Here is a 25,360-nt window from a genome sequence, read left to right as displayed (position 1 = left end):
CTCCCTTTCTCTCTCTTTCCCTCCCTTTCTCTCTCTTTCCCTCTCTTTACCTCTCTTTCCCTCTCTTTACCTCTCTTTCTCTCTCTTTCCCTCCCTTTACCTCTCTTTCCCTCTCTTTACCTCTCTTTCCCTCTCTTTACCTCTCTTTCTCTCTCTTTCCCTCTCTTTCTCTCTCTTTCTCTCTCTTTCTCTCTCTTTCTCTCGCTTTCCCTCTCTTTCCCTCCCATTCTCTCTCTTTCCCTCTCTTTCTCTCTCTTTCTCTCTCTTTCCCTCTCTTTACCCTCTTTCTCTCTCTTTACCTCTCTTTCTCTCTCTTTCCCTCCCTTTCTCTCTCTTTCCCTCTCTTTCCCTCCCTTTCTCTCTCTTTCCCTCTCTTTACCTCTCTTTCTCTCTCTTTCCCTCCCTTTCTCTCTCTTTCCCTCTCTTTACCTCTCTTTCCCTCTCTTTACCTCTCTTTCTCTCTCTTTCCCTCCCTTTCTCTCTCTTTCCCTCTCTTTACCTCTCTTTCCCTCTCTTTCCCTCCCTTTCTCTCTCTTTCCCTCTCTTTCTCTCTCTTTCTCTCTCTTTCCCTCTCTTTACCTCTCTTTCTCTCTCTTTACCTCTCTTTCTCTCTCTTTCCCTCCCTTTCTCTCTCTTTCCCTCTCTTTACCTCTCTTTCTCTCTCTTTCCCTCCCTTTCTCTCTCTTTCCCTCTCTTTACCTCTCTTTCCCTCTCTTTACCTCTATTTCTCTCTCTTTCCCTCTCTTTCCCTCCCTTTCTCTCTCTTTCCCTCTCTTTACCTCTCTTTCCCTCTCTTTACCTCTCTTTCTCTCTCTTTCCCTCCCTTTCTCTCTCTTTCCCTCTCTTTACCTCTCTTTCCCTCTCTTTCCCTCCCTTTCTCTCTCTTTCTCTCTCTTTCTCTCTCTTTCCCTCTCTTTACCTCTCTTTCTCTCTCTTTACCTCTCTTTCTCTCTCTTTCCCTCCCTTTCTCTCTCTTTCCCTCTCTTTACCTCTCTTTCTCTCTCTTTCCCTCCCTTTCTCTCTCTTTCCCTCTCTTTACCTCTCTTTCCCTCTCTTTACCTCTCTTTCTCTCTCTTTCCCTCTCTTTCCCTCCCTTTCTCTCTCTTTCCCTCCCTTTCTCTCTCTTTCCCTCTCTTTACCTCTCTTTCCCTCTCTTTACCTCTCTTTCTCTCTCTTTCCCTCCCTTTCTCTCTCTTTCCCTCTCTTTACCTCTCTTTCCCTCTCTTTACCTCTCTTTCTCTCTCTTTCCCTCTCTTTCTCTCTCTTTCTCTCTCTTTCTCTCTCTTTCTCTCGCTTTCCCTCTCTTTCCCTCCCATTCTCTCTCTTTCCCTCTCTTTCCCTCTCTTTCTCTCTCTTTCCCTCCCTTTCCCTCTCTTTCCCTCTCTTTCTCTTTCCTTGCACCACAGCAGAACAACACTCTCGTATCCATTCCGCCAGTAGCTCTGAAGGTAGAGAGATTAATTGATTACAATCCCCTACATTGCCCTGCTGACTTCGATGAACAAATTGGAATAAGAGATTGGAGATACAAAAGTGATATTAGGAGTGTTTGAAGGAGCAGGAGTATCAACTAGTCCCAAACAATCATAAAGGGGTGATGTATTTTATCATCTGAATCTGATCACACCAGATAGAAAGACATCAATAATACTGTGTAGACCAGAGGCATTCACATCCTGGAGGTCTGGAGTACTGCTGGTTTCCTGTTCTACCTGATTATTAATTGCACCCACGTGGTGTCCCAGGCAGTGACAAATTAGTATCATTTCAGCCCATTTCCTGTATTTTCTTCTAATTCAACCTGGTTTCACCACATTCAAAATAATTTCACTCAACATGTCCCCTCACAGCAGAGTATCATGATGTCTATGTGCCCAGTCAAGTGTATTATGTAAAGGAATTATACACTCGCATGTGGTAGAAAAACACATTATCCAAGAAGGCTACGCAATGTCAATGCTTCTGTGAATATAAGCAGACAGTATATAGTATATGCAATTTATCCAAAGTGATTTACATATCCATTGCCCCGGTGTGAATCAAACCCATGATACTTTGCACCATGCTCTACCAAATGAGCTACACAGGATCAGACATTTAATGTTAGGAGAGAATGAGGTTAAGTTGAGTCATTTTTTACATTCAGCATCACTTCTTAAAGGGAAATATATTCTTGTTTCTAACAAAGATATCTACATATATTTCAGGCTGTTCTGTATCCCTGGAAATAATCAGAATGCATGTAAACATTACAGTTTTTTTTGGCACAACTTTAGCCTGGGTATGGGGTAGGTTGAGCCACGGGACAGGGAGAGTTAAGTCTTACCTTTTTAAAACCACGTCTATCTTTATTTCCCACAATTGAACACAAACACAAATACAATCGTTTTCTTTTGTCTTTCAATCATTTTATAACACTGGTTTAACACCTAACAAACAAATTGTACATAAAACAAAAAACCTTTAACATAGTCCAGGCCCTGTCCAGACCTCATATCCCAGCGATAATGCCTTGCATTATGCCTGGGAAGAAAACATTTACATTTTCGCAACTTGCCATTTGCTCAACTTATCCTAAGGCAATAATTGACTGTTAGCCCGTACGGCTACAAGGACGCACTTTCATGCTAGGTTTAGGACATCATATTAAAGCTTATAGAGACAACTGATGTATCGAACAATCTTAAAAGTATCTACTTTGGTTTAGATACAGCCATCATTAAACCTTGAACACAAAACATATATTTGACTTTGTAAAAATCAGTGTTATGGACCTAACTTTTTCCATGTGGTTGGTTCCTTCACAGACTCCATGAAATGATGACCTCTTTGTAAATATTTGCTTAAATTGTACATTTTGTGTATTGTTTCCTACAAACAACGGCTCAACTTTCCCCTTTGGCGCAACTTTCCCAACTCTCCCCTATAAGGGATACTAATTATCTCCTCTCTGATATCCTACTGATCACCTCGTCTTTTCTCATGACCACTCTAGGCTTTATTTCCCCCTCGCAAAGACAGTTGTGCTGTAAACTAACGCACCACAATATTCTAAATAACTGGACACTGCAGATTTGAATTTCACTTCCCTAGCTCACAGCTCAGATGTCTACCTAACTTACCTTAGCTAGTTCACAGCCCATGTGTCTACCTAGCTTACCTTAGCTAGCTCACAGCCCATGTGTCTACCAATCTTACCTTACCTAGCTCAGAACCCAGCTGTCTACCTAGCTTACCTTAGCTAGTTCACAGCCCATGTGTCTACCTAGCTTACCTTAGATAGCTCACAGCCCATGTGTCTACCAATCTTACCTTACCTAGCTCAGAACTCAGCTGTCTACCTAGCTCACCTTACCTGGCACCCCTCACCAAGCTGTTCAGGGTAGGTTGCAATGATGTTACAGCACACTCTAGAGGGTTAAATCACACATACTGTACCTTCCTTGCCATCAGCCCTTATCTACTTACACCCGTATCCCTGACACATATAGTATACCCACGTTGAGCCTGTTACTCAATCAGCAGACACCAGGAAATGGTGAGAGAGAGAAAGAGAGAGAGAAACCCCACAGAGCACCAGGACAGCAACCCAATTAGACCAAACCAAATCATGAGAAAACAAAAAGATAATTACTTGACACATTGGAAAGAATTACAAAAAAACAGAGCAAATTAGAATGCCATTTGGCCCTAAACAGAGAGTACACAGTGGCAAAATACCTGACCACCGTGACTGACCCGAACTTAAGGAAAGCTTTGACTATGTACAGACTCAGTGAGCATAGCCTTGCTATTGAGAAAGGCCGCCGTAGGCAGACATGGCTCTCAAGAGAAGACAGGCTATGTGCACATTGTCCACAAAATGAGGTGGAGACAGAGCTGCACTTCCTAACCTCCTGCCCAATTAGAGACACATATTTCCCTCATATTACACAGACCCACAAAGAATTCGAAACAAATCCAATTTTGATAAACTCCCATATCTATTGGGTGAAATACCACATTGTCCAATCACAGCAGCAATATGTGTGACCTGTTGCCACAAGAAAAGGGCAACCAGTGAAGAACAAACACCATTGTAAATACAACCCATATTTATGTTTATTTATTCTCCCTTTTGTACTTTAACCATTTGCACATCGTTACAACACTGTATATATACATAATATGACATTTGAAATGTCTTTATTCTTTTTGAACCTCTGTGAGTGTAATGTTTACTATTAATTTGTATTGTTTATTTCACTTTTGTTTATTATCTACTTCACTTTGCTTTGGCAATGTTAACACATGATTCCCATGCCAATACGGCCCTTAAATTGAATTGAGAGAGAGATATGCTTTGTCGTATGTCTGTAACCCAGTAGCTGTGTGTGACATGATGTGACGTGTCTCGTTGTGCTATGTGTTATGGCACAGTATATAGTGTTTGCTTCCTGCGTCTCTCAGTGCATGTCATGCCTTATCTCTGTGTGTTTAAGCTGTGTTTATTTATGCATGAATTGTGTCAGCTTCAGTAAAGATTATCATCTGAGCGTCACATTACCGCAGCTAGCTATATTCCTCCCTCTCTCCCTCGTGTGTGTGGACTCTAGTGCAGCGTGTTTGAATGAGGTTCAACATGTCTCATATTATCGACTGCTTGTGTGCTGTGTGGAGAGCTGTGTTTCAGTCACCGCTGTCCATGGTGCTGAAAAATCTGATTGCTGCTTCTTTTACTGTCTACATTAGACCTCCCACACATGTCTTATGGCAGCATTTACACATGCAGCCCAATTATGATCTTTTGCCTATTTAAATTGGTAAAAATACCAATAATTAGGCAAAAGATCAGAATTGGGCTGCATGTGTAAATGCTGCCATAGACATGTGTGGGAGGTCTAATGTAGACAGTAAAAGAAGCAGCAATTAGATTTTTCAGCACCATGGACAGCGGTGACTGAAACACAGCTCTCCACACAACAGACAAGTCACCACAAAAGTATCTATATATGGCTTGTGTAAAATACACCATACCTGAAATGCCAATCCGGGATTTGAACTCATGTCAACAAAGACACCTTATGCTATTTAGAGTGAAAGGGAGACACTTATTGGACAGGATTTTGTCACCAGTTAAATATCCATCACTCTCTCAGTAGTGTGTGTAGATGGTAGACGTTGTTTGAAAAAAATGTACAACAACAACACCTTATGCTCTTTACTCCAGGACTGTCTTGCTGCCATGTGTTGCATTTGTTTACACATCCGTAGGGTCTCACATATCCACTGGCAGATGCTGATCATATGACTCTGTGGTCAGTGTGATCATGCATGACATTATACATCTAACCACTGTGTTCCTCTTCCAGTCACTTCCCTTTTGGATGTACTCTCATCACTACCCCAGGCAGCCAGGTTAAAACCCCCAGAGAGGGATGCCCCTCTTGGGCACACGTTCCCTGGGGCTTGGAGTGATGGAGGAGGTGGTGGATAGGATGATTGCAACAATACACGTGTCCCGACAGCACAGAGCAGTGCAGGTGTGCCTGTGTCATGCATGACTTGTCATGAATGGCTGTTTGTGCCGACCCCTTAGTGCCCACAAGCGTCATCTGCTGTGTGAGCAATGACATGTTCCTCTATAACTAACCACGGATGTATGTCGCAGTTCTTAGAAATATGCCGCTTGGACGCTCTGTAGAAAAGGAAAATCATTCCGTACAGTATCTCTGTATCTCACACATAGAAGCTACTGTTCCTGGTGTCCACATATCATCTACAAATACATGACAATGCACAGAACAGTTATAGACAACAACATACGATATTACATTCAGTTTTAAATAAAACATTAAGCAATAAGGCCCTAGGGTGTGTGGTATATGGCCAATATACCACGGCTAAGGGCCATTCTTAGACACAACACAATGACATGTTTTGTCATACCCGTGGTATATGGTCTGATATTCCACAGCTGTCAGCTAATCAGCACTCAGGGCTCAAACCATGCAGTTTATAATGAATTATACATTGAATGTAAAAAACATTAAGAACATCCGCTCTTTCTATGACATAGGCTGACCAAGCAAGTGACAATACACATGTTTTACTATTTACACACTATTCATAGATACAGTACATATTCATTTTCTTATATACAGCACCGTTGAATTAGATATTTAGAAAGAGACGTGTTATTATCTGTTTTTTACATCTAAACTTTTTACCTGAGTAACCTCTGGTGACAGAGCATTCCACCATGACATGGCTCTATACATACAGCGGGGCAAAAAAGTATTTAGTAAGCCACCAATTGTGCAAGTTCTCCCACTTAAAAAGATGAGAGAGGCCTGTCATTTTCATCATAGGTACACTTCCACTATGACAGAGAAAATGAGAAGGAAAAAATCCAGAAAATCATATTGTAGGATTTTTTATGAATTTATTTGCAAATTATGGTGGAAAAAAAGTATTTGGTCAATAACAAAAATGTATATCAATACTTTGTTATATACCCTTTGTTGGCAATGACAGAGGTCAAATGTTTTCTGTAAGTCTTCACAAGGTTTTCACACACTGTTGCTGGTATTTTGGCCCATTCCTCCATGCAGATCTCCTCTAGATGTTTTGGGGCTGTTGCTTGGCAACATGGACTTTCAACTCCCTCCAAAGATGTTCTATAGGGTTGAGATCTGGAGACTGGCTAGGCCACTCCAGGACCTTGAAATGCTTCTTACGAAGCCACTCCTTCGTTGCCCGGGCGGTGTGTTTGGGATCATTATCATGATGAAAGACCCAGCCACGTTTCATCATCAATGCCCTTGCTGATGGAAGGACTTTGTCACTCAAAATCTCACGATGCATGGCCCCATTCATTCTTTCCTTTACACGGATCAGTAGTCCTGGTCCCTTTGCAAAAAAACAGCCCCAAAGCATGATGTTTTCACCCCCGTGCTTCACAGTAGGTATGGTGTTCTTTGGATGCAACTCAGCATTCTTTGTCCTCCAAACACATTGAGGTTTTACCAAAAAGTTCTATTTTGGTTTGATCTGACCACATGACATTCTCCCAATCTTCTTCTGGATCATCCAAATGCTCTCTAGCAAACTTCAGACAGGCCTGGACATGTACTGGCTTAAGCAGGGGGACACATCTGGCACTGCAGGATTTGAGTCCCTGGCGGCGTAGTGTGTTACTGATGGTAGGCTTTGTCACTTTGGTCCCAGCTCTCTGCAGGTCATTCACTAGGTCCCCCCGTGTGGTTCTGGGATTTTTGCTCACCGTTCTTGTGATCATTTTGACCCCATGCGGTGAGATCTTGCATGGAGCTTATCAGTGGTCTTGTATGTCTTCCATTTCCTAATAATTGCTCCCACAGTTGATTTCTTCTCTCATCTCTTTAAGTGGGAGAACTTGCACAATTGGTGGCTGACTAAATACTTATTTGCCCCACTGTAACTGAGTAACCTCTGGTGGCAGAGCATTCCACCATGACATGACTCTATACATAACTGAGTAACCTCTAGTGACAGAGCATGTGGGGTATGTATGTCTGGTGGGGTATGGGTGTCTGGTGGGGTATATATGTATGGTGGGGTATATATGTCTGGTGGGGTATATATGTATTGTGGGGTATATATGTCTGGTGGGGTATGGATGTCTGGTGGGGTATATATGTCTGGTGGGGTATGTATGTCTGGTGGGGTATGTATGTCTGGTGGGGTATATATGTCTGGTGGGGTATGTATGTCTGGTGGGGTATGTATGTCTGGTGGGGTATGGATGTCTGGTGGGGTATATATGTCTGGTAGGGTATGTATGTCTGATGGGGTATGGATGTCTGGTGGGGTATGGATGTCTGTTTGAATTGTATGTGAATAGATTATACAAGAGGTAAGATTGTTTCTTAAAAAGACAAGAAGAGAAGTAGTCAAGTTGTCCTCAATCATGAAAGACTATCATGCATGTTGTTGACGTTAGTTCTGGATGTGCAGTGAGAGCAAGGCTGCTTTGTTTTGAGCCAGCTGCAGCTTTGTTAGGTCTTTCTTTGCTGCACCTGACCACTGTTTCCCGGGTGCCAATGCCGTGGATGTGGATGAAGGCAGCCCCCTCACCTCTCCGATTCAGAGGGTTTGGGTTACATGCGGAAGACACATTTCAGTTGAATGCATTCAGTTGTACAACTGACTAGTTATCCCCCTTCCCCATGTAACCTGACAGTAATCAAGATGGGATCAAGATCAGAGCCTGAACAACAACTACTTTCTGTGTCAAAAACGCTCAACATCTCTTTATAACAGACATGCCTCTTCACGTCCCCCCCCCTCTCTCGATCTATGTCTCTCTCTTTCTCTCTCCTCTCTCCCCACACCCCACTCTCTATTGTTCTCTCTCTTTCTCTCTCGATCTATGTCTCTCCTTTCTCCCCCTCTCCCCACACCCCTCTCGATCTATGTCTCTCTCTTTCTCTCTCCTCTCTCCCCACACCCCTCTCTCGATCTGTCTCTCTCTTTCTCTCTCCTCTCTCCCCACACCCCACTCTCTATTGTTCTCTCTCTTTCTCTCTCCTCTCTCCCCACACCCCTCTCTCGATCTATGTCTCTCTCTTTCTCTCTCCTCTCTCCCCACACCCCACTCTCTATTGTTCTCTCTCTTTCTCTCTCCTCTCTCCCCACACCCCTCTCTCGATCTATGTCTCTCTCTTTCTCTCTCCTCTCTCCCCACACCCCTCTCTCTATTGCTCTCTCTCTTTCTCTCTCATCCCCTCTCCCTCTAATGAGCCAGACTGTAGTCTCTCCATGGTTGTGATATAAAGTGCTGCCTGAGAGCTCTTCTCTTGATTTAAAGGCCCTGCTGGTCAGTCAGTTAAACCCACACCACCCACCTCCTACTATCTGCCTCCTCTCCCTCTCCTCTCCTCCTCTCCATCTCCACCTCTACACTCCTCCACGCTCGTCTCATCATCGCACAGTACTGCGTCTGCACTCCTCTGTCTTAGAGGTGCTTAACTGGGACTTGTTCTTTCTCTCTCGTTCTCTCTTTCATTCCCCTCCCTCGCTCTCTCTCTCTGAGGAGAGTATCACACACCTAGTATAAATCCCATCTGTGCTATCCACCACTTGGTTTGGAGGTTGAACAGCCAACAGTATGACCTCAGTTTATTTTCCTGGGGATTATAAACAAAGGACCGGACAAAGGGAACAACTGTACTTGCAGATTCAGTTGAGAAAATAAAGAGATAGACAATGAAGAGAGGGAACAATAGCTGGTTTTGAGCATATGATAGTACACATGCACAGGTGCCGAGCACAAAGTTAAAAGCTTGGAAAGGAGCAGCCTGGAATCAACCTAGGGCTCATGAGTGGCGCAGCGCTCTAAGGCACTGCATCTTGGAGCTAGAGGCGTCACTACAGACCCTGGTTCGTTTCCAAGCTGAATCACATCCGGCGGTGATTGGGAGTCCCATTGGGTGGCACACAATTGGCCTCGTGTCGTTAGGGTTTGGCCGGGGTAGGCCATTAGTGTAAATAATCATTTGTTCTTAACTGACATGCAAATCCAATTTTATTTATCACATACACCTGGTTAGCAGATGTTATTGTGAGTGTAGTGAAATGCTTGTGCTTCTAGTTCCGACAGCAGTGCAGCAGTATCTAACAGGTAATATCTAACAATTCCACAAATAAACAAAAATACACACAATCTAGTAAAGGAATGTGTGTATTTTTGTTTATATAAGTATAAATATATGGATGAGCAGTGACAGAGCGGCTAAGATGCAATAGATAGTGAAGAATAGATTGATAGTTAAGGATGCAGTATATAGTATATACATATGAGATGAGAAATGCGAGGTATGTAAACATTATTGAAGTGACTAGTGTTCGTTCCAGTTATTAAAGTGGCCAGTGATATCAAGTCTGTAGGTAGGCAGCCGCCTCTCTGTGCTAGTGGTGGCTGTTTAACAATCGGATGGCTTTGAGATAGAAGCTGCTTTTCAATCTCTCTTTCCCAGCTTTGTCCCGGGGTGAACAGGCAGTGGCTCGGGAGGTTATTGTCCTTGATGATCTTTTTTTCCCTTCCTGTGACATCGGGTGTTGTAGGTGTCTTGGAGGGCAGGTAGTTTGCCTCGGTGATGCGTTGTGCAGACCACACCACCCTCTGAGAGCCCTGCGGTTGTGGGCGGTGCAGTTGCCGTACCAGGCGGTGATACAGCCTGACAGGATGCTCTCGATTGTGCATCTGTAGAAGTTTGTGAGTGCTTTTGGTGACAAGCCAAATTTCTTCAGCCTCCTGAGGTTGAAGAGGCGCTGCTGCGCCTTCTTCACGACGCTGTCAGTGTGAGTGGACCAATTCAGTTTGTCTGTGATGTGTATGCCGAGGAACTTAAAACTTTCCACATTCTCCACTGCTGTCCCATCGATGTGGATAGAGGGGTGCTCCCTTCACTGTTTCCTGAAGTCCACTATCATCTCTTTTGTTTTGATGACATTGAGCGAGAGGTTATTTTCCTGACACCACACTCTAAGGGTCCTCACCTCCTCCCTGTAGGCCGTCTCGTCGTTGTTGGTAATCAAGCCTACCACTGTAGTGTCGTCCGCAAACTTGATGATTGAGTTGGAGGCGTGCATGGCCATGCAGTCATGAGAGATCAGGGAGTATAGGAGGGGGCTGAGAACGCACCCTTGTGGGGCCCCAGTGTTGAAGATCATCGGAGTGGAGATGTTGTTTCCTACCTTCACCACCTGGGGGCGGCCCGTCAGGAAGTCCAGGACCAAGCTGGACAGGGCAGGATCGAGACCCAGGGTCTCAAGCTTAATGATAAGTTTGGGGGGTACTATGATGTTGAATGCTGAGCTGTAGTCAATGAACAGCATTCTTAGATAGGTATTCCTCTTGCTTTGGTTTCTTGTGGACAACCAAGTAGAATAAGACAAACATTCTGGAAGAAAAACAGAAGGATGTATTTTTCCTAGTTAAATAAAGGTTAAATACATGTTTTTTAAATGAAAAGCCTTTTCACAAAACCATTTTCCTTAGAGAATATGTAGGGGTGACAGGGCTTTGACCTCTCTCTCTCTCTCTCTCTCTCTCTCTCTGGTCTCTCTCTCTGGTCTCTTTGCTCTGCTCTCTCTCTCTCTGACCTCTCTATACTGTATATCCCCCCTCCTTCCTCTGCTCTCTACGGAAAAGTAAACACAGTACACACACCTCCATAGTCACCTGCCCCCTCCTGTTTATCTCTCTTTCCCTAATTTCATTAGAAGTTTACTGGAGGTGCTGGTCTGACAGTTACTGCCATGCTGTTGTACCACTTATCCCCTCACAGAGAGATAGGCTGCGTTCCGGATGGCACCATATTTCCTTTATAGTGTACTACTTTTGACCAGGGCTCATAGGCCAGAGGGGTGCCATTTGGGATATCCCATAGAGAATGAGACAGGCCTCTAGTGGCCAAAAGGCAGTATTAGCATGGGCAGCGCCATTGAGGCAGCGCCATATTAATGTGGTCAAGTGAGTGGGACTTCCAACTTCATTAGCTGATCCCTCCTGGTGACCCTGTTGGAGTCATGTCCAACCGGGTCATCAGGAGGGATCAGTCAAATCAAATCAAATCAAATCAAATTTATTTATATAGCCCTTCGTACATCAGCTGATATCTCAAAGTGCTGTACAGAAACCCAGCCTAAAACCCCAAACAGCAAACAATGCATGTAAAAGCACGGTGGCTAGGAAAAACTCCTAGAAAGGCCAAAACCTAGGAAGAAACCTAGATCAGGAACCGGGCTATGTGGGGTGGCCATCCTTTTGGCTGTGCTAGAGATTATAACAGAACATGACCAAGATGTTCAAATGTTCATAAATGACCAGCATGGTCAAATAATGTAAGGCAGAACAGTTGAAACTGGAGCAGCAAAACAGTCAGATGGACTGGGGACAGTCACCATCATGTCAGGTAGTCCTGGGGCACATCCTAGGGCTCAGGTCCTCCGAGAGAGAGAAAGAAAGAGAGAATTAGAGAGAGCATATGTGGTCATTCTGTGGCCCCAGTCCTCTTCTGGCTGTGCCAGGTGGAGATTATAACAGAACGTTGCCAAGATGTTCAAATGTTCAAAATGACCAGCATGGTTGAATTTAGGAGGCAGAACAGTTGAAACTGGAGCAGGAGCATGGCCAGGTGGACTGGGGACAGCAAGGAGTCCTCATGTCAGGTAGTCCTGGGACATGGTCCTTAAACCCAGGCCACAAACTGGAGCAGCAGCATGGCCAGGTGGACTGGGGACAGCAAGGAGTCATCATGTCAGGTAGTCCTGGGGCATGGTTCTAGGGCTCAGGTCCTCCGAGAGAGAGAAAGAAACTTAGACTTAGATTTACACAGGACACCGAATAGGACAGGAGAAGTACTCCAGATAAACAAACTGACCCTAAACTGGAGGCTGAGACAGGAGGGGTCAGGAGACACTGTGGCCCCATCCGAGGACACCCCCGGACAGGGCCAAACAGGAAGGATATAACCCCACCCACTTTGCCAAAGCACAGCCCCCACACCACTAGAGGGAAATCTTCAACCACCAACTTACCATCCTGAGACAAGGTTGTGTATAGCCCACAAAGATCTCCGAGGTACAACCCAAGGGGTGGGGGAACCCTACAGGCCGACCACAACAGTGAATCAACCCACCCAGGTGACGTTCTCCCCCAGGGACGGCACAGAGAGCCCCAGCAAGCCAGTGACTCAGCCCCCGTGTGGGTTAGAGGCAGAGAATCCCAGTGGAAAAGGGGAACCGTCCAGGCAGAGACAGCAAGGGCGGTTATTTGCTCCAGAGCCTTTCCGTTCACCTTCCCACTCCTGGGCCAGACTACACTCAATCATATGACCCACTGAAGAGATGAGTCTTCAGTTCCTCTAAAGGTTGAGACCGATTTGCTCTCTGACATGGGTAGGCAGACCGTTCCATAAAAATGGAGCTCTATAGGAGAAAGCCCTGCCTCCAGCTGTTTGCTTAGAAATTCTAGGGACAATTAGGAGGCCTGCGTCTTGTGACCGTAGCGTACGTATAGGTATGTACGGCAGGACCAAATCAGAGAGGTAGGTCAAGTGGAGCTCATGCTGTCACAGATGCTATTATGGCACAGCATGATAAGTCCTCTATCTATAGCTATGAGACACACACTCTATCTATAGCTATGGGACATACACAGAGCTATTATAGGAACACACCTACATCAGCCTGAAATATTTTCTAAGCTACACAAGCAATGTTGTTGCAGTACTGCTATACTGCCACATGGTGGTATCCATGTAACAAGTAACGGATACAAAACCTGGCCGAGGTATAGTCACCACATACCTGACTGGTGACATCATCTAGCTTCAGGGGATGCATACTCAATCAGTTTGTGTCATTCTGTTAGGACACCCAATCAGACCTGAATGATGTGTGATTCAAAGCAGGTATCACTCTTGTTAGACACGATTTGTCACCAAGTTGTTGTTGCCATGAAAAAGTTTACCTGTGAGTTGGGATTTAGGGAGTCAGACTCATGTCCTTGTGAAGCATGTGGGCCTGATAGATTGTATTATTAGCTGTAATTATGCAGATTGCAGCCCTGAGAATGATTATTAAACACACACCACAACACACACACAGACACACACACACAAACACTTCATTAATACTGATCATAATTAGGGTAAACATATTCAGCAGGTGCGGCACTCAGTTTCAAGGGTTGCAAATGAGGAAGGATGGAGCTCTCTCTCTCTTGGTGGAGGTTGTGTATAGCTGATTCAGTAACACCAGGTGGTTACCCTATATAAAGTGTTGAGAGGAAGTTCTCACTTTCTGTCTTCTCACTTTCGCAGCATCTGTTGTGTTAGCAAATTCAACAGTTTCTGAAAAGTGTGTCCTCTTCAGAACTTTATTTGAATTTGTCCAACTGTTGGAAAAAGTGAAGCATTTCCAATCCAAGTTGTCTTTGGTTCCTCTTTCAGCATTTGCTTTGGTTTCCTATGGACAACCAAGTAGAATAAGACAAAAAAGAATGGAAGAAAAAGGATGTATTATCCCCCTTGTGTCCACCTGCTAAGATTACTTTCTCTGCAACCATGAAAAGTATCAGTATTCCCTATCCTTTATCCCCTATCCCATATCCTCTATCCTCTGTCTCCTATCCTCTATCCCATATCCTCTATCCCCTATCCTCTATCCCCTATCCCATATCCTCTATCCTCTGTCCCCTATCCTCTATCCTCTGTCCCCTATCCTCTATCCCATATCCTCTATCCCCTATCCTCTATCCCATATCCTCTATCCTCTGTCCCCTATCCTCTATCCCCTATCGCATATCCTCTATCCTCTGTCCCCTATCCTCTATCCCATATCCTCTATCCCCTATCCTCTATCATCTTTCCCCTATCCTCTTTCCCCTATCCCCTATCCTCTATGCCCTATCCTCTTTCCCCTATCCCCTATCCTCTATCCTCCATTCCCTATCCCCTATCCTCTATCCTCTATCCCCTATCCTCTATTCCCTATCCTCTATACCCTATCCTCTATCCCCTATCCTCTATCCCATATCCTCTATCCTCTATATTCTATCCCCTATCCCATATCCCCTATCCCATATCCTCTATCCTCTGTCCCCTATCCTCTATCCTCTATCCCCTATCCCATATCCCCTATCCCATATCCTCTTTCCCCTATCCTCTATCCTCTTTCCCCTATCCCCTATCCTCTATGCCCTATCCTCTTTCCCCTATCCCCTATCCTCTATCCTCCATTCCCTATCCCCTATCCTCTATCCTCTATCCCCTATCCTATATTCCCTATCCTCTATCCCCTATCCTCTATCCTCCCCTATCCCCCATCCTCTATCACCCATCCTCTATCCTCTTTCCCCTATCCCCTATCCTCTATCCCCTATCCCCTATCCCCTATCATCTATTACCTATCCTCTATCCCCTATCCTCTATCCCCTATCCTCTATCCCATATCCTCTATCCCCTATCATCTATCCCCTATCCCATATCCCCTATCCCATATCCTCTTTCCCCTATCCTCTATCCTCTTTCCCCTATCCTCTTTCCCCTATCCCCTATCCTCTATGCCCTATCCTCTTTCCCCTATCCCCTATCCTCTATCCTCCATTCCCTATCCCCTATCCTCTATCCTCTATCCCCTATCCTATATTCCCTATCCTCTATCCCCTATCCTCTATCCCCTATCCTCTATCCCCCATCCTCTATCCCCCATCCTCTATCCTCTATCCCCTATCACCTGTCCCCGAACCCCTATCCTCTATTCCTTGTCCTCTATCCCCTATCCTCTATCCTCTATCCTCTATCCTCTATCCTCTATCCCCTATCCCCTATCCTCTATCCTCTGTCCCCTGTCCCATATCCTCTATCCCCTATCCTCTATCCCCTATCCTCTATGCCCTATCCTCTTTCCCCTATCCCCTATCCTCTATCCCCTATCCTCTATCCTCTATCCCCTATCCCCTATCCCCTATCCCCTCCTGTCCCCTGTCCCATATCCTCTATCCCCTATCCTCTATCCCCTATCCTCTATCCCCCATCCCCTATCCTCTATCCTCTATTCCATATCCTCTATCCCCTATCCTCTATCCTCTATCCTCTATCCTCTATCCCCTATCCTCTATCCTCTATCCCCCATCCTCTATCCTCTATCCCCTATCACCTGTCCCCGAACCCCTATCCTCTATTCCCTGTCCTCTATCCTCTATCCTCTATCCTCTATCCCCTATCCCCTATCCCCTTTCCTCTCACTGCGACCCAATGAGATCAGCTCAGCCTCAGCAGCAGCGCCACTGTTGGGCTTTTCTTCCTCTCCAGCTGTGAAAGAACACCATGGCGGTCCAAAGAGGATGTCGTCCAAACGCCACCGTGACAACAGGACAGAGCTTGACTGAGCATCAGCCTTGGATCCCAAGAACTGAATGAGGAGCATTGATCTGAGCTTTTAGCCTGTTTGATTCTTTAGTCCTGGACCCACTGAGAAGCACTGAGCACAGACCACTGAGCCAGAACCTTTAAGTTCTTTAGTCCTGGACCCACTAAGAAGCACTGAGCACAGACCACTGAGCCAGATCCTTTACGTTCTTTAGTCCTGGACCCACTGAGAAGCACTGAGCACAGACCACTGAGCCAGAACCTTTACGTTCTTTAGTCCTGGACCCACTGAGAAGCACTGAGCACAGACTACTGAGCCAGAACCTCTAAGCACAGACACTGCAGCATTGAACATCACAGAGCAGCACAGAATATATATCCTGGGCTCTGCTGTGTAGTGTTTATCAGCAGTCAGAGATGTATGCCCACATGTTCTCTGTACCCCCTTAACCCTCAAGCTCTCCCAGTCATTCTCTCTGCTGTGATAGCTCTCTGGTGAGGGAATGAATGGGTTTTTATGAGCCTGGTGAGCATGGACTGACTTCTGTGGACAGCTCTCCACTTACTGCCAAGCTCTGTGTTTGTGTGTGTGTGCGTGTGCGTGTGTGTGTGCTGCGTGATCCACATTTTATCCTTCCCATCCTTCGTAGCGTTCCCCCTTTTCCCTAATGTTTAGCTGGGGCTGCAGATGGTCTGGACATTAGAGCGCCAGCTCGGAGGATAGGAGAAAAATAGGAGAAAAATAGATGTTTTTATTTTCTTCACTTCGAAGCTGCAGCGTGGGGGGAAGTGAGGAGGGAGTCATTAAATGGCTCTGTGATTGGCTGCTGAGAAGCCATCAGGCCCGCCAGCCAACACAACTACTGCTCCCCTCGATGGGGACCATCGGACCGTTGGACCACACCACCAGGTTCTGATTCCCCATCTCTATAGGACCGAACCTATACTCTCTACACAGAGAGAGAGGGAGAAATAGAGAGGGAGAGAACTAGAAAGAGGGAGAGAACTAGAGAGAGGGAGAGAACTAGAGAGAGGGAGAGAACTAGAGAGAGGGAGAGAACTAGAGAGAGGGAGAGAACTAGAAAGAGGAGAGAACTAGAGAGAGGGATAACTAGAAAGAGGGAGATAACTAGATAGAGGGAGAGAACTAGAGAAAGGGATAACTAGAGAGAGGGAGAGAACTAGAGAGAGGGAGAGAACTAGAAAGAGGGAGAGAACTAGAAAGAGGAGAGAACAAGAGAGAGGGATAACTAGAAAGAGGGAGATAACTAGATAGAGGGAGAGAACTAGAGAAAGGGATAACTAGAGAGAGGGAGAGAACTAGAGAGAGGGAGAGAACTAGAAAGAGGGAGAGAACTAGAGAGAGGGAGAGAACTAGAAAGAGGAGAGAACTAGAGAGAGGAGAACTAGAAAGAGGGAGAGAACTAGAGAGGAGAGAACTAGAGAGGGATAACTAGAAAGAGGGAGATAACTATAGAGGGATAACTAGAGAGAGAACTAGATAGAACTAGAGAACTAGAAAGAGGGAACTAGAGAACTAGAAAGAGGGGAGAACTAGAGAGAGGGAGAGAACTAGAGATAGGGATAACTAGAGAGAGGGAGAGATAACTAGAGAGAGGGAGAGAACTAGAGAGGAGAGAACTAGAAAGACTAGAGAGGGAGAGAACTAAATAGAGGGATAACTAGACAGAGGGAGAGAACTAAATAGAGGGATAACTAGAGAGAGGGAGAGAACTAGATAGGAACTAGAGATAACTAGAGAGAGGGAGAGAACTAGAGAGGGAGATAACTAGAGAGAGGGAGAGAACTAGAGAGAGGAGAGAACTAGAGAGAGGGAGAGAACTAGAGAGAGGGATAAACTAGAGAGAGGAGAGAACTAGAGAGAGGGATAACTAGAGAGAGGGAGAGAACTAAAGAGAGGGAGAAACTAGAGAGAGGGAGAGAACTAGAGAGAGGGAGAACTAGAGAGAGGGAGAGAACTAGAGAGAGGAGAGAACTAGAGAGAGGAGAGAACTAGAAAGAGGGAGAGAACTAGAGAGAGGGAGAGAACTAGAGAGAGGGAGAGAACTAGAGAGAGGAGAGAACTAGAGAGAGGGAGAGAACTAGAGAGAGGGAGAGAACTAGAGAGAGGGAGAGAACTAGAGAGAGGGAGAGAACTAGAGAGAGGAGAGAACTAGAGAGAGGGAGAGAACTAGAGAGAGGGAGAGAACTAGAGAGAGGGAGAGAACTAGAGAGAGGGAGAGAACTAGAGAGAGGGAGAGAACTAGAGAGAGGGAGAGAACTAGAGAGAGGAACTAGAGGGAGAGAACTAGGAGAGAGAACTAGAGAGAGGAGAGAACTAGAGAGAGGGAGAGAACTAGAAAGAGGAGAGAACTAGAGAGAGAGGGGAGAGAACTAGAAAGAGGGAGAGAACTAGAGAGAGGGAGAACTAGAGAGAGGGAGAGAACTAGAGAGAGGGAGAGAACTAGAGAGAGGAGGAGAGAGACTAGAGAGAGGGAGAGAACTAGAAGAGGGAGAGAACTAGAAGAGGGAGAGAACTAGAGAGAGGGAGAGAACTAGAAAAGGGAGAGAACTAGAGAGAGGGAGAGAACTAGAAGAGGGAGAGAACTAGAGAACTAGGGATAACTAGAGAGAGGGAGAGAACTAGAGAGAGGGAGAGAACTAGAAAGAGGGAGAGAACTAGAGAGAGGGAGAGAACTAGAAAGAGGGAGAGAACTAGAGAGAGGAGAGAACTAGAGAGAGGGAGAGAACTAGAGAGAGGGAGAGAACTAGAGAGAGGGAGAGAACTAGAAGAGGGAGAGAACTAGAGAGGGAGAGAACTAGAGAGAGGGAGAGAACTAGAGAGAGGGAGAGAACTAGAGAGAGGGATAACTAGAGAGAGGGAGAAACTAGAGAGAGGGAGATAACTAGAATAGAGGGAGAAACTAGAGAGAGGAGAGAACTAACTAGAGAAACTAGGAGAGGGAGAGAACTAGAGAGAGGGAGAGAACTAGAAAGAGGGAGAGAACTAGAGAGGGAGAGAACTAGAGAGAGGGAGAGAACTAGAGAGAGGGAGAGAACTAGAGAGAGGGAGAGAACTAGAGAGAGGAGAGAACTAGAGAGAGGGAGAGAACTAGAGAGAGGGAGAGAACTAGAAAGAGGGAGAGAACTAGAAAGAGGAGAGAACGAGAGAGAGGGATAACTAGAAAGAGGGAGAGAACTAGAAAGAGGGATAGCTAGAGAGAGGGAGAGAACTAGAGAGAGGAAGAGATCTAGATATAGGGATAACTAGAGAGAGGGAGAGAACTAGAGAGAGGGAGATAACTAAATAGAGGGATAACTAGAGAGAGGGAGATAACTAGAGAGAGGGAGAGAACTAGAGAGAGGGAGATAACTAAATATAGGGATAACTAGACAGAGGGAGAGAACTAAATATAGGGATAACTAGAGGAGGGAGAGAACTAAATATAGGGATAACTAGAGAGAGGGAGAGAACTAAATATAGGGATAACTAGAGAGAGGGAGAGAACTAGAGAGAGGGATAACTAGAGAGAGGAAGATAAGTAAAGAGAGGAATAACTAGAGAGAGGGAGATAACTAAAGAGAGGGATAACTAGAGAGAGGAAGATAACTAAAGAGAGGGATAACTAGAGAGAGGGAGAGAACTAAATATAGGGATAACTAGAGAGAGGGAGAAAACTAAATATAGGGATAACTAGAGAGCGGGAGAGAACTAGAGAGAAGGAGAGAACTAGAGAGAAGGAGAGAACTAGAGAGAGGGAGAGAACTAGAGAGAGGGAGAGAACTAAAGAGAGGGATAACGAGAAAGAGGGAGAGAACTAGAGAGAGGGATAACTAGAAAGAGGGAGATAACTAAAGAGAGGGGTAACTAGAGAGAGGGATAATTAGAGAGAGGGAGAGAACTAGAGAGAGGGAGAAAGAAAGGGATAACTAGAGAGAGGGAGATAACTAGAGAGAAGGAGAGAACTAGAGAGATGGAGAGAACAAAAGAGAGGGATAACTAGAGAGAGGGAGATAACTAAAGAGAGGGATAACTAGAGAGAGGGAGATAACTAAAGAGAGGGATAATTAGAGAGAGGGAGAGAACTAGAGAGAGGGAGAAAGAAAGGGATAACTAGAGAGAGGGAGATAACTAGAGAGAGGGAGAGAACTAGAGAGAGGAAGAGAACTAGAGAGAGGGATAGAACTAGAGAGAAGGAGAGAACTAGAGAGAGGAGAGAACTAGAGAGAAGGAGAGAACTAGAGAGAAGGAAGAGAACTAGAGAGAGGGAGAGAACTAGAGAGAAGGAGAGAACTAGAGAGAGGGAGAGAACTAGAGAGAGGGAGAGAACTAAAGAGAGGGATAACGAGAAAGAGGGAGAGAACTAGAGAGAGGGATAACTAGAAAGAGGGAGATAACTTGAGAGAAGGAGAGAACTAGAGAGAAGGAGAGAACTAGAGAGAGGGAGAGAACTAGAGAGAAGGAGAGAACTAGAGAGAGGGAGAGAACTAGAGAGAGGGAGAGAACTAAAGAGAGGGATAACGAGAAAGAGGGAGAGAACTAGAGAGAGGGATAACTAGAAAGAGGGAGATAACTTGAGAGAAGGAGAGAACTAGAGAGAAGGAGAGAACTAGAGAGAGGGAGAGAACTAGAGAGAGGGAGAGAACTAAAGAGAGGGATAACGAGAAAGAGGGAGAGAACTAGAGAGAGGGATAACGAGAGAGACGGAGAGAACTAGAGAGGAAGAGAACTAGAGAGAGGGAGAGAACGGGAGAGAGGGAGAGAACTAGAGAGAGGAAGAGCACTAGAGAGAGGGAGAAAGAGGGGGAGATAAATAACATGAACAAAGACCAGCCTGAAAAGCTGTATCTCTCCCTTTCCCTCTCCTCCATTCACTGCCCATCAGTGTCTGTCTGTCCAGTGGATAGAAAGAGAGAGATGAAGCCCCACATCCCCAGCTTATTTTCACCCAAAATAGGCTCTTCCTCTGCAATGCTCTCTGGCTGCACTGATTCGCTGTGTGGAGCCTGTTCATTTGCATAGACCCTCTCCCTCCTGCTCCGTGGCTGGCTGTTGAAGCTCCCCCTCCTTCCTCCCTCTCTCCCTCCCTCTCTCTCTCTCTCTCATCCTCTCTCTCCTCCTCTTGCGCACATCTTGCTGGAGTTGCGCTCGCTCGCTGAAGCCATTGCTGCCTGTTTCTCAGCCTGTGAGTGTGTGAGAGAGAGGTGTGTGTGGCTCCGTATACAGAGCAGCCACTCTCTCTCAGTGCTGCCGCGTCGTTGCCTCTCTACTGGGTACTGCAGGGAGAGTAGAGGGAACCTCTAGGAGCGAGGCTTGGCACACCTCGCAGGTACAACCATTCCCGCGCCACCCTCTCGACAGCCGCTGCCCACCACCACAAGCAAATTTTAAAGCTTTACTTCGGATGTACTCAGATTCCTCTAGACATCCTCTGAAAACAGGAAGGAGAACAGTGAGGGAAAACTTGGAAGGAGGGAACATTCCATTTGCTTTGATTAAGGAGATGTTGAAATTGTGCCTGTGATGTTTTTTCCCCTCAAAATCTGAGGCTGATATTCAATGTGGATTTTCGGGAGTTATATCATTTTTTGAGAGGAGAAAATTACCCATTTGATTCTGTGAGCTCTTCCTCGCAGAATAAGAAGTGAGAGAAAAGGAGAGAGAGAACGCGAGCGAGGAAGTGTGATAGGGGAATTGGAGCAGTATGAGATTTCTCAGAAGCTGTTTGAGGAGTGTGTCCTAATTTCTTGAGTGCATATTTTTTCCTCCCCTCTTTTTCTCCACAATGAATGATCGTACTTCTTCCATGGTTACCTTTGTACCCTTGTGGATTTCATAACCCAACGGAAAAAGTGCAAGAAGGCACTCTTTTCTTTTCCCTAAATTTGTCCGTGATTAGCTCTTTTCTGCTGTGGATTCTCTGTGGATTTGTTGGTTGGTCGACAGTGTGAGTGTCTTGGGTTTTGTGAGTGGCGAGAGAGCATTGTGTTGGCAGGGTACTAAGGGGACTATGGGCCATTGGGCTCATCACTAGGGTCCCAAACCTTTATCCTCAACTCGCCTTGCTGGCCTCTCGGGGAACCATGTTGGAAAGTTGGAGGACAAAGCTTGCCCCCACCCCTGGCCCCTCGAGGCCCAGGCAGGAGCACCTCTGCTGGGGCTTGACCTCGTCTATCTCCCCTGTCTCTCCTGTCTGCCTGGTTCTCTGGATGACTGCTCTGGCCCTGGGGTGTGTGGCTGGATCTGGGCCTCACTCGGGGCCACCAGGGGGAGGCACAGAAGCAGTGGAGGGCCACCACCACATTCACCTCAACCATGGGGGCAAGCGTCACCATTCCGTGCCTATCGCCATCCATAGACCGCCTGCCGCCTTGCTACGGGCAGGCCACAGTAAGTATCCTTTCTACTCTGACCACCTCGGCTCTATCTGACAGTTTCTATAAACCAATTAGCAGAGGCTTTCAAAGCCATTTACAGTAGTGTGTGCATACATTTTCCTATGGGTGGCCCCAGCTGGAATCAAACCCACGATCCTGGTGGTACAAGCACCATGCTCTACTAACTGAGTCACCGAGGACCACAATGTATGCCACATGCCGTCACCATCTTCCTACGCTCTGTGGGGCAAGTTTTATTTTGGGCCCCTGTGGCCTCTTTCTACTTCTTACAGTCCAATTACTGGGATGAACTAGTTGTCTTTTGGAGAAGTATTTTATTTATATTTGGTTTTGTTTGGTGCTCATTGAGTGTAGATTTATTCTGGTCCCTTACAGCTCTTTTCCCCATCATCAAGTCCAGGTTCTGCGGTGAGCAACTTGTCTATTGGAGACATTTTATTGTTAATTTGCAGCAAAACATTTACATTGTACAGCAACCAGACGCTGTTATCCAGAGTGACTTACATTAGCAATCAGGGTTAAATGCCTTGTTCAAGGGCACATTGGCCGATTTTTGGACTACCAACGATCTTAACTGCTAAGCTACCTGCCGCAATACAATAATGATATTTTCCTTGAACCATTACTGTAGCCTTCCTCCTATATCCATCTCTCCCCAATTTGTCCCCTGGCTACACCCTCTCTCTCTCTCTCTCTCTCTCTCTCTCTCTCTCTCTCTCTCTCTCTCTCTCTCTCTCTCTCTCTCTCTCCCTACATGGCGCCTCAGATTATCCCTATCCCTCTCTCCAGATGCTCTGTGGTGCATCGGCCACAGCCAGATAAGACAGGATTACAGGGTTGTGGTGTAGTGCTCACTCTTGCCCCCGGGGGGTGATAGAGAGGCAAATGTGCATTGGACTTAAAGCAATAGAGGCAGGATGCTGTGTGTGTGAGTGTGTGTGTGTGTGTGAGAGAGAGAGAGAGAGAGAGAGAGAGAGAGAGAGAGAGAGAGAGAGAGAGAGAGAGAGAGAGAGAGAGAGAGAGAGAGAGAGAGAGAGAGAGAGAGAGAGAGAGAGAGAGAGAGAGAGAGAGAGAGAGAGAGGAGCCCTCTACCCTATAATGGCATTTAGGTCCTTGTTGGTCCCTGCTTGTGAAGATAGCCCATTAGATAAAGTGTCAACTACTGGGAATTGCTCTTATATATCCCCCATTTCCTACTATATGTGATCTATTGGAGTGTGTGTGTGTGCCTGACTGTGATTATGGATGTGAATGGGTATGGGGATGCCACATTAGCGATAAATGTTCTCTATTTTCAGACTAATAGCCGTGTAATTGATGTCATGATTCTCCACTAGGAGATGTGGGGAAATCCATAATGTTATTAACCATTGATACAGGATAGTACACAATGTGTCACATGGTCTTAGAGGCACACTGTGTATACAGTCCAGACACTCAGGATGACCTAATCCTTAGTCGTCTAACATTGTGGAGTGTGCGCTGTAGAGATGCCCTGGATCAGTGTAGGCATTGCACTATCCTCCTCTGTATAGTATGGTGTCATTACGAATAAACAAAAGTAACATGAGGACAGAATGTGTCACCCTGCAGTCAAACAGTGTTTTCTACATTGTATACAATCCAACAACAGTCGATTTTACACGGTTGGATTTAGTGTAGGCATTGCATTACCCTCCTCAATATATAGCGGCGTAACTATGATAAAACACTACTGTAACATGTTGACAAACAGGTCATGTGATTGATGTGTTTGAGTTGGCCTGGATATTCTCTCTCTCTCTCTCTCTCTCTCTCTCTCTCTCTCTCTCTCTCTCTCTCTCTCTCTCTCTCTCTCTCTCTCTCTCTCTCTCTCTCTCTCTCTCTCTCTCTCTCTCTCTCTCTCTCTCTCTCTCTCTCTCTCTCTCTCTCTCTCTCTCTCTCTCTCTCTCTGTCTCTGTGTGTGTGCAGCTAACGTATGTAGGTATGTAGGTTGAGCTGTTTAAGACACTTAGGAGCGGTGGCACATTTTCAGAGGGTCAATGAATGTGTCCTGGATTCAATCAGCTTGGTTACCTCAGAAATGGAAAGGACAGCAATGCTAAGAAGATGATGTAGGAAGGAATGGAAGGGGAGTCGGTAGAACAATGTGGATTAGGTGGATGGGAGGAAGGAGGTGGAGGAAATAGGATGAGGTCTGGATGGGGAGGAGGAGAAAATAGGATGAGGTCTGGATGGGGAGGAGGAGGAAATAGGATGAGGTCTGGATGGGGAGGTGGAGGAAATAGGATGAGGTCTGGATGGGGAGGTGGAGGGAATAGGATGAGGTCTGGATGGGGAGGTGGAGGAAATAGGATGAGGTCTGGATGGGGAGGTGGAGGGAATAGGATGAGGTCTGGATGGTGGAGGTGTACAGGTAAATGGGAGATGTTCTGTGCTGTGTGTGTGTGTGTGTGTGTGTGTGTGTGTGTGTGTGTGTGTGTGTGTGTGTGTGTGTGTGTGTGTGTGTGTGTGTGTGTGTGTGTGTGTGTGTGTGTGTGTGTGTGTGTGTGTGTGTGTGTGTGTGTGTGTGTGTGTGTGTGGTGGGGGGGTGCATTTAAGTTGATCTTTTCTTGTGTACTTATTGGCTAGACTGTGACTTGTAGCCTGTACAGAAAACATCCATAGCTTTATTAATAATGAATATACATTAGCCAAGACACACAGTGAGGAGGTTCATGAATGAGAAATGGCACACACAATGGTATGTTCAACACAGTGCCTGACTCAAGGACAAAGCTTGTTACTTTTTTTTAAAGCCAGTTTCCTTTTCCTGATTCCAGACATGCTGTGCTGGAGTTTCATTTGCATTTGCTCGTTCCTCACACAGAGAGGTGGGAGCACACACACACACACACACACACACACACACACACACACACACACACACACACACACACACACACACACACACACACACACACACACACACACACACACACACACACACACACACACACACACACACACACACACACACACACCCAGAGGGAGCTTTTCTCACCTGCACCAATTAAACATTTTCAGGTCCTTTCCTTAATCTC

At 45.8% G+C, this 25,360-nt stretch overlaps 1 protein-coding gene across 33 annotated transcripts in view; it reads left to right on the top strand.

Annotated features, from left to right (window-relative positions):
* The window catches only part of LOC124040314 (neurexin-1a), a 631,581-nt gene that overhangs the window by 350,481 nt on the left and 255,740 nt on the right, over positions 1-25,360 (top strand). For 4 of the 33 annotated variants that reach the window (XM_046357408.1, XM_046357407.1, XM_046357406.1 and 1 more), the window contains exon 1: positions 21,038-22,290. The exons of the other annotated variants lie outside the window; for them this stretch is intronic. In XM_046357408.1, coding sequence (XP_046213364.1) covers positions 21,984-22,290 — 307 coding nt within the window. In that variant the 5' untranslated portion in view covers positions 21,038-21,983. Of the gene's footprint in view, positions 1-21,037; positions 22,291-25,360 lie in introns of those variants that run through there. 33 annotated transcript variants of the gene reach the window in all.

The sequence above is a fragment of the Oncorhynchus gorbuscha genome, linkage group LG07 (assembly GCF_021184085.1).
Source record: "Oncorhynchus gorbuscha isolate QuinsamMale2020 ecotype Even-year linkage group LG07, OgorEven_v1.0, whole genome shotgun sequence".
In the NCBI taxonomy this organism is placed as follows: Eukaryota; Metazoa; Chordata; class Actinopteri; order Salmoniformes; family Salmonidae; genus Oncorhynchus; species Oncorhynchus gorbuscha.
Note: the sequence above shows the minus strand (reverse complement) of the source record. Positions and strands in the feature narration are given on the sequence as shown.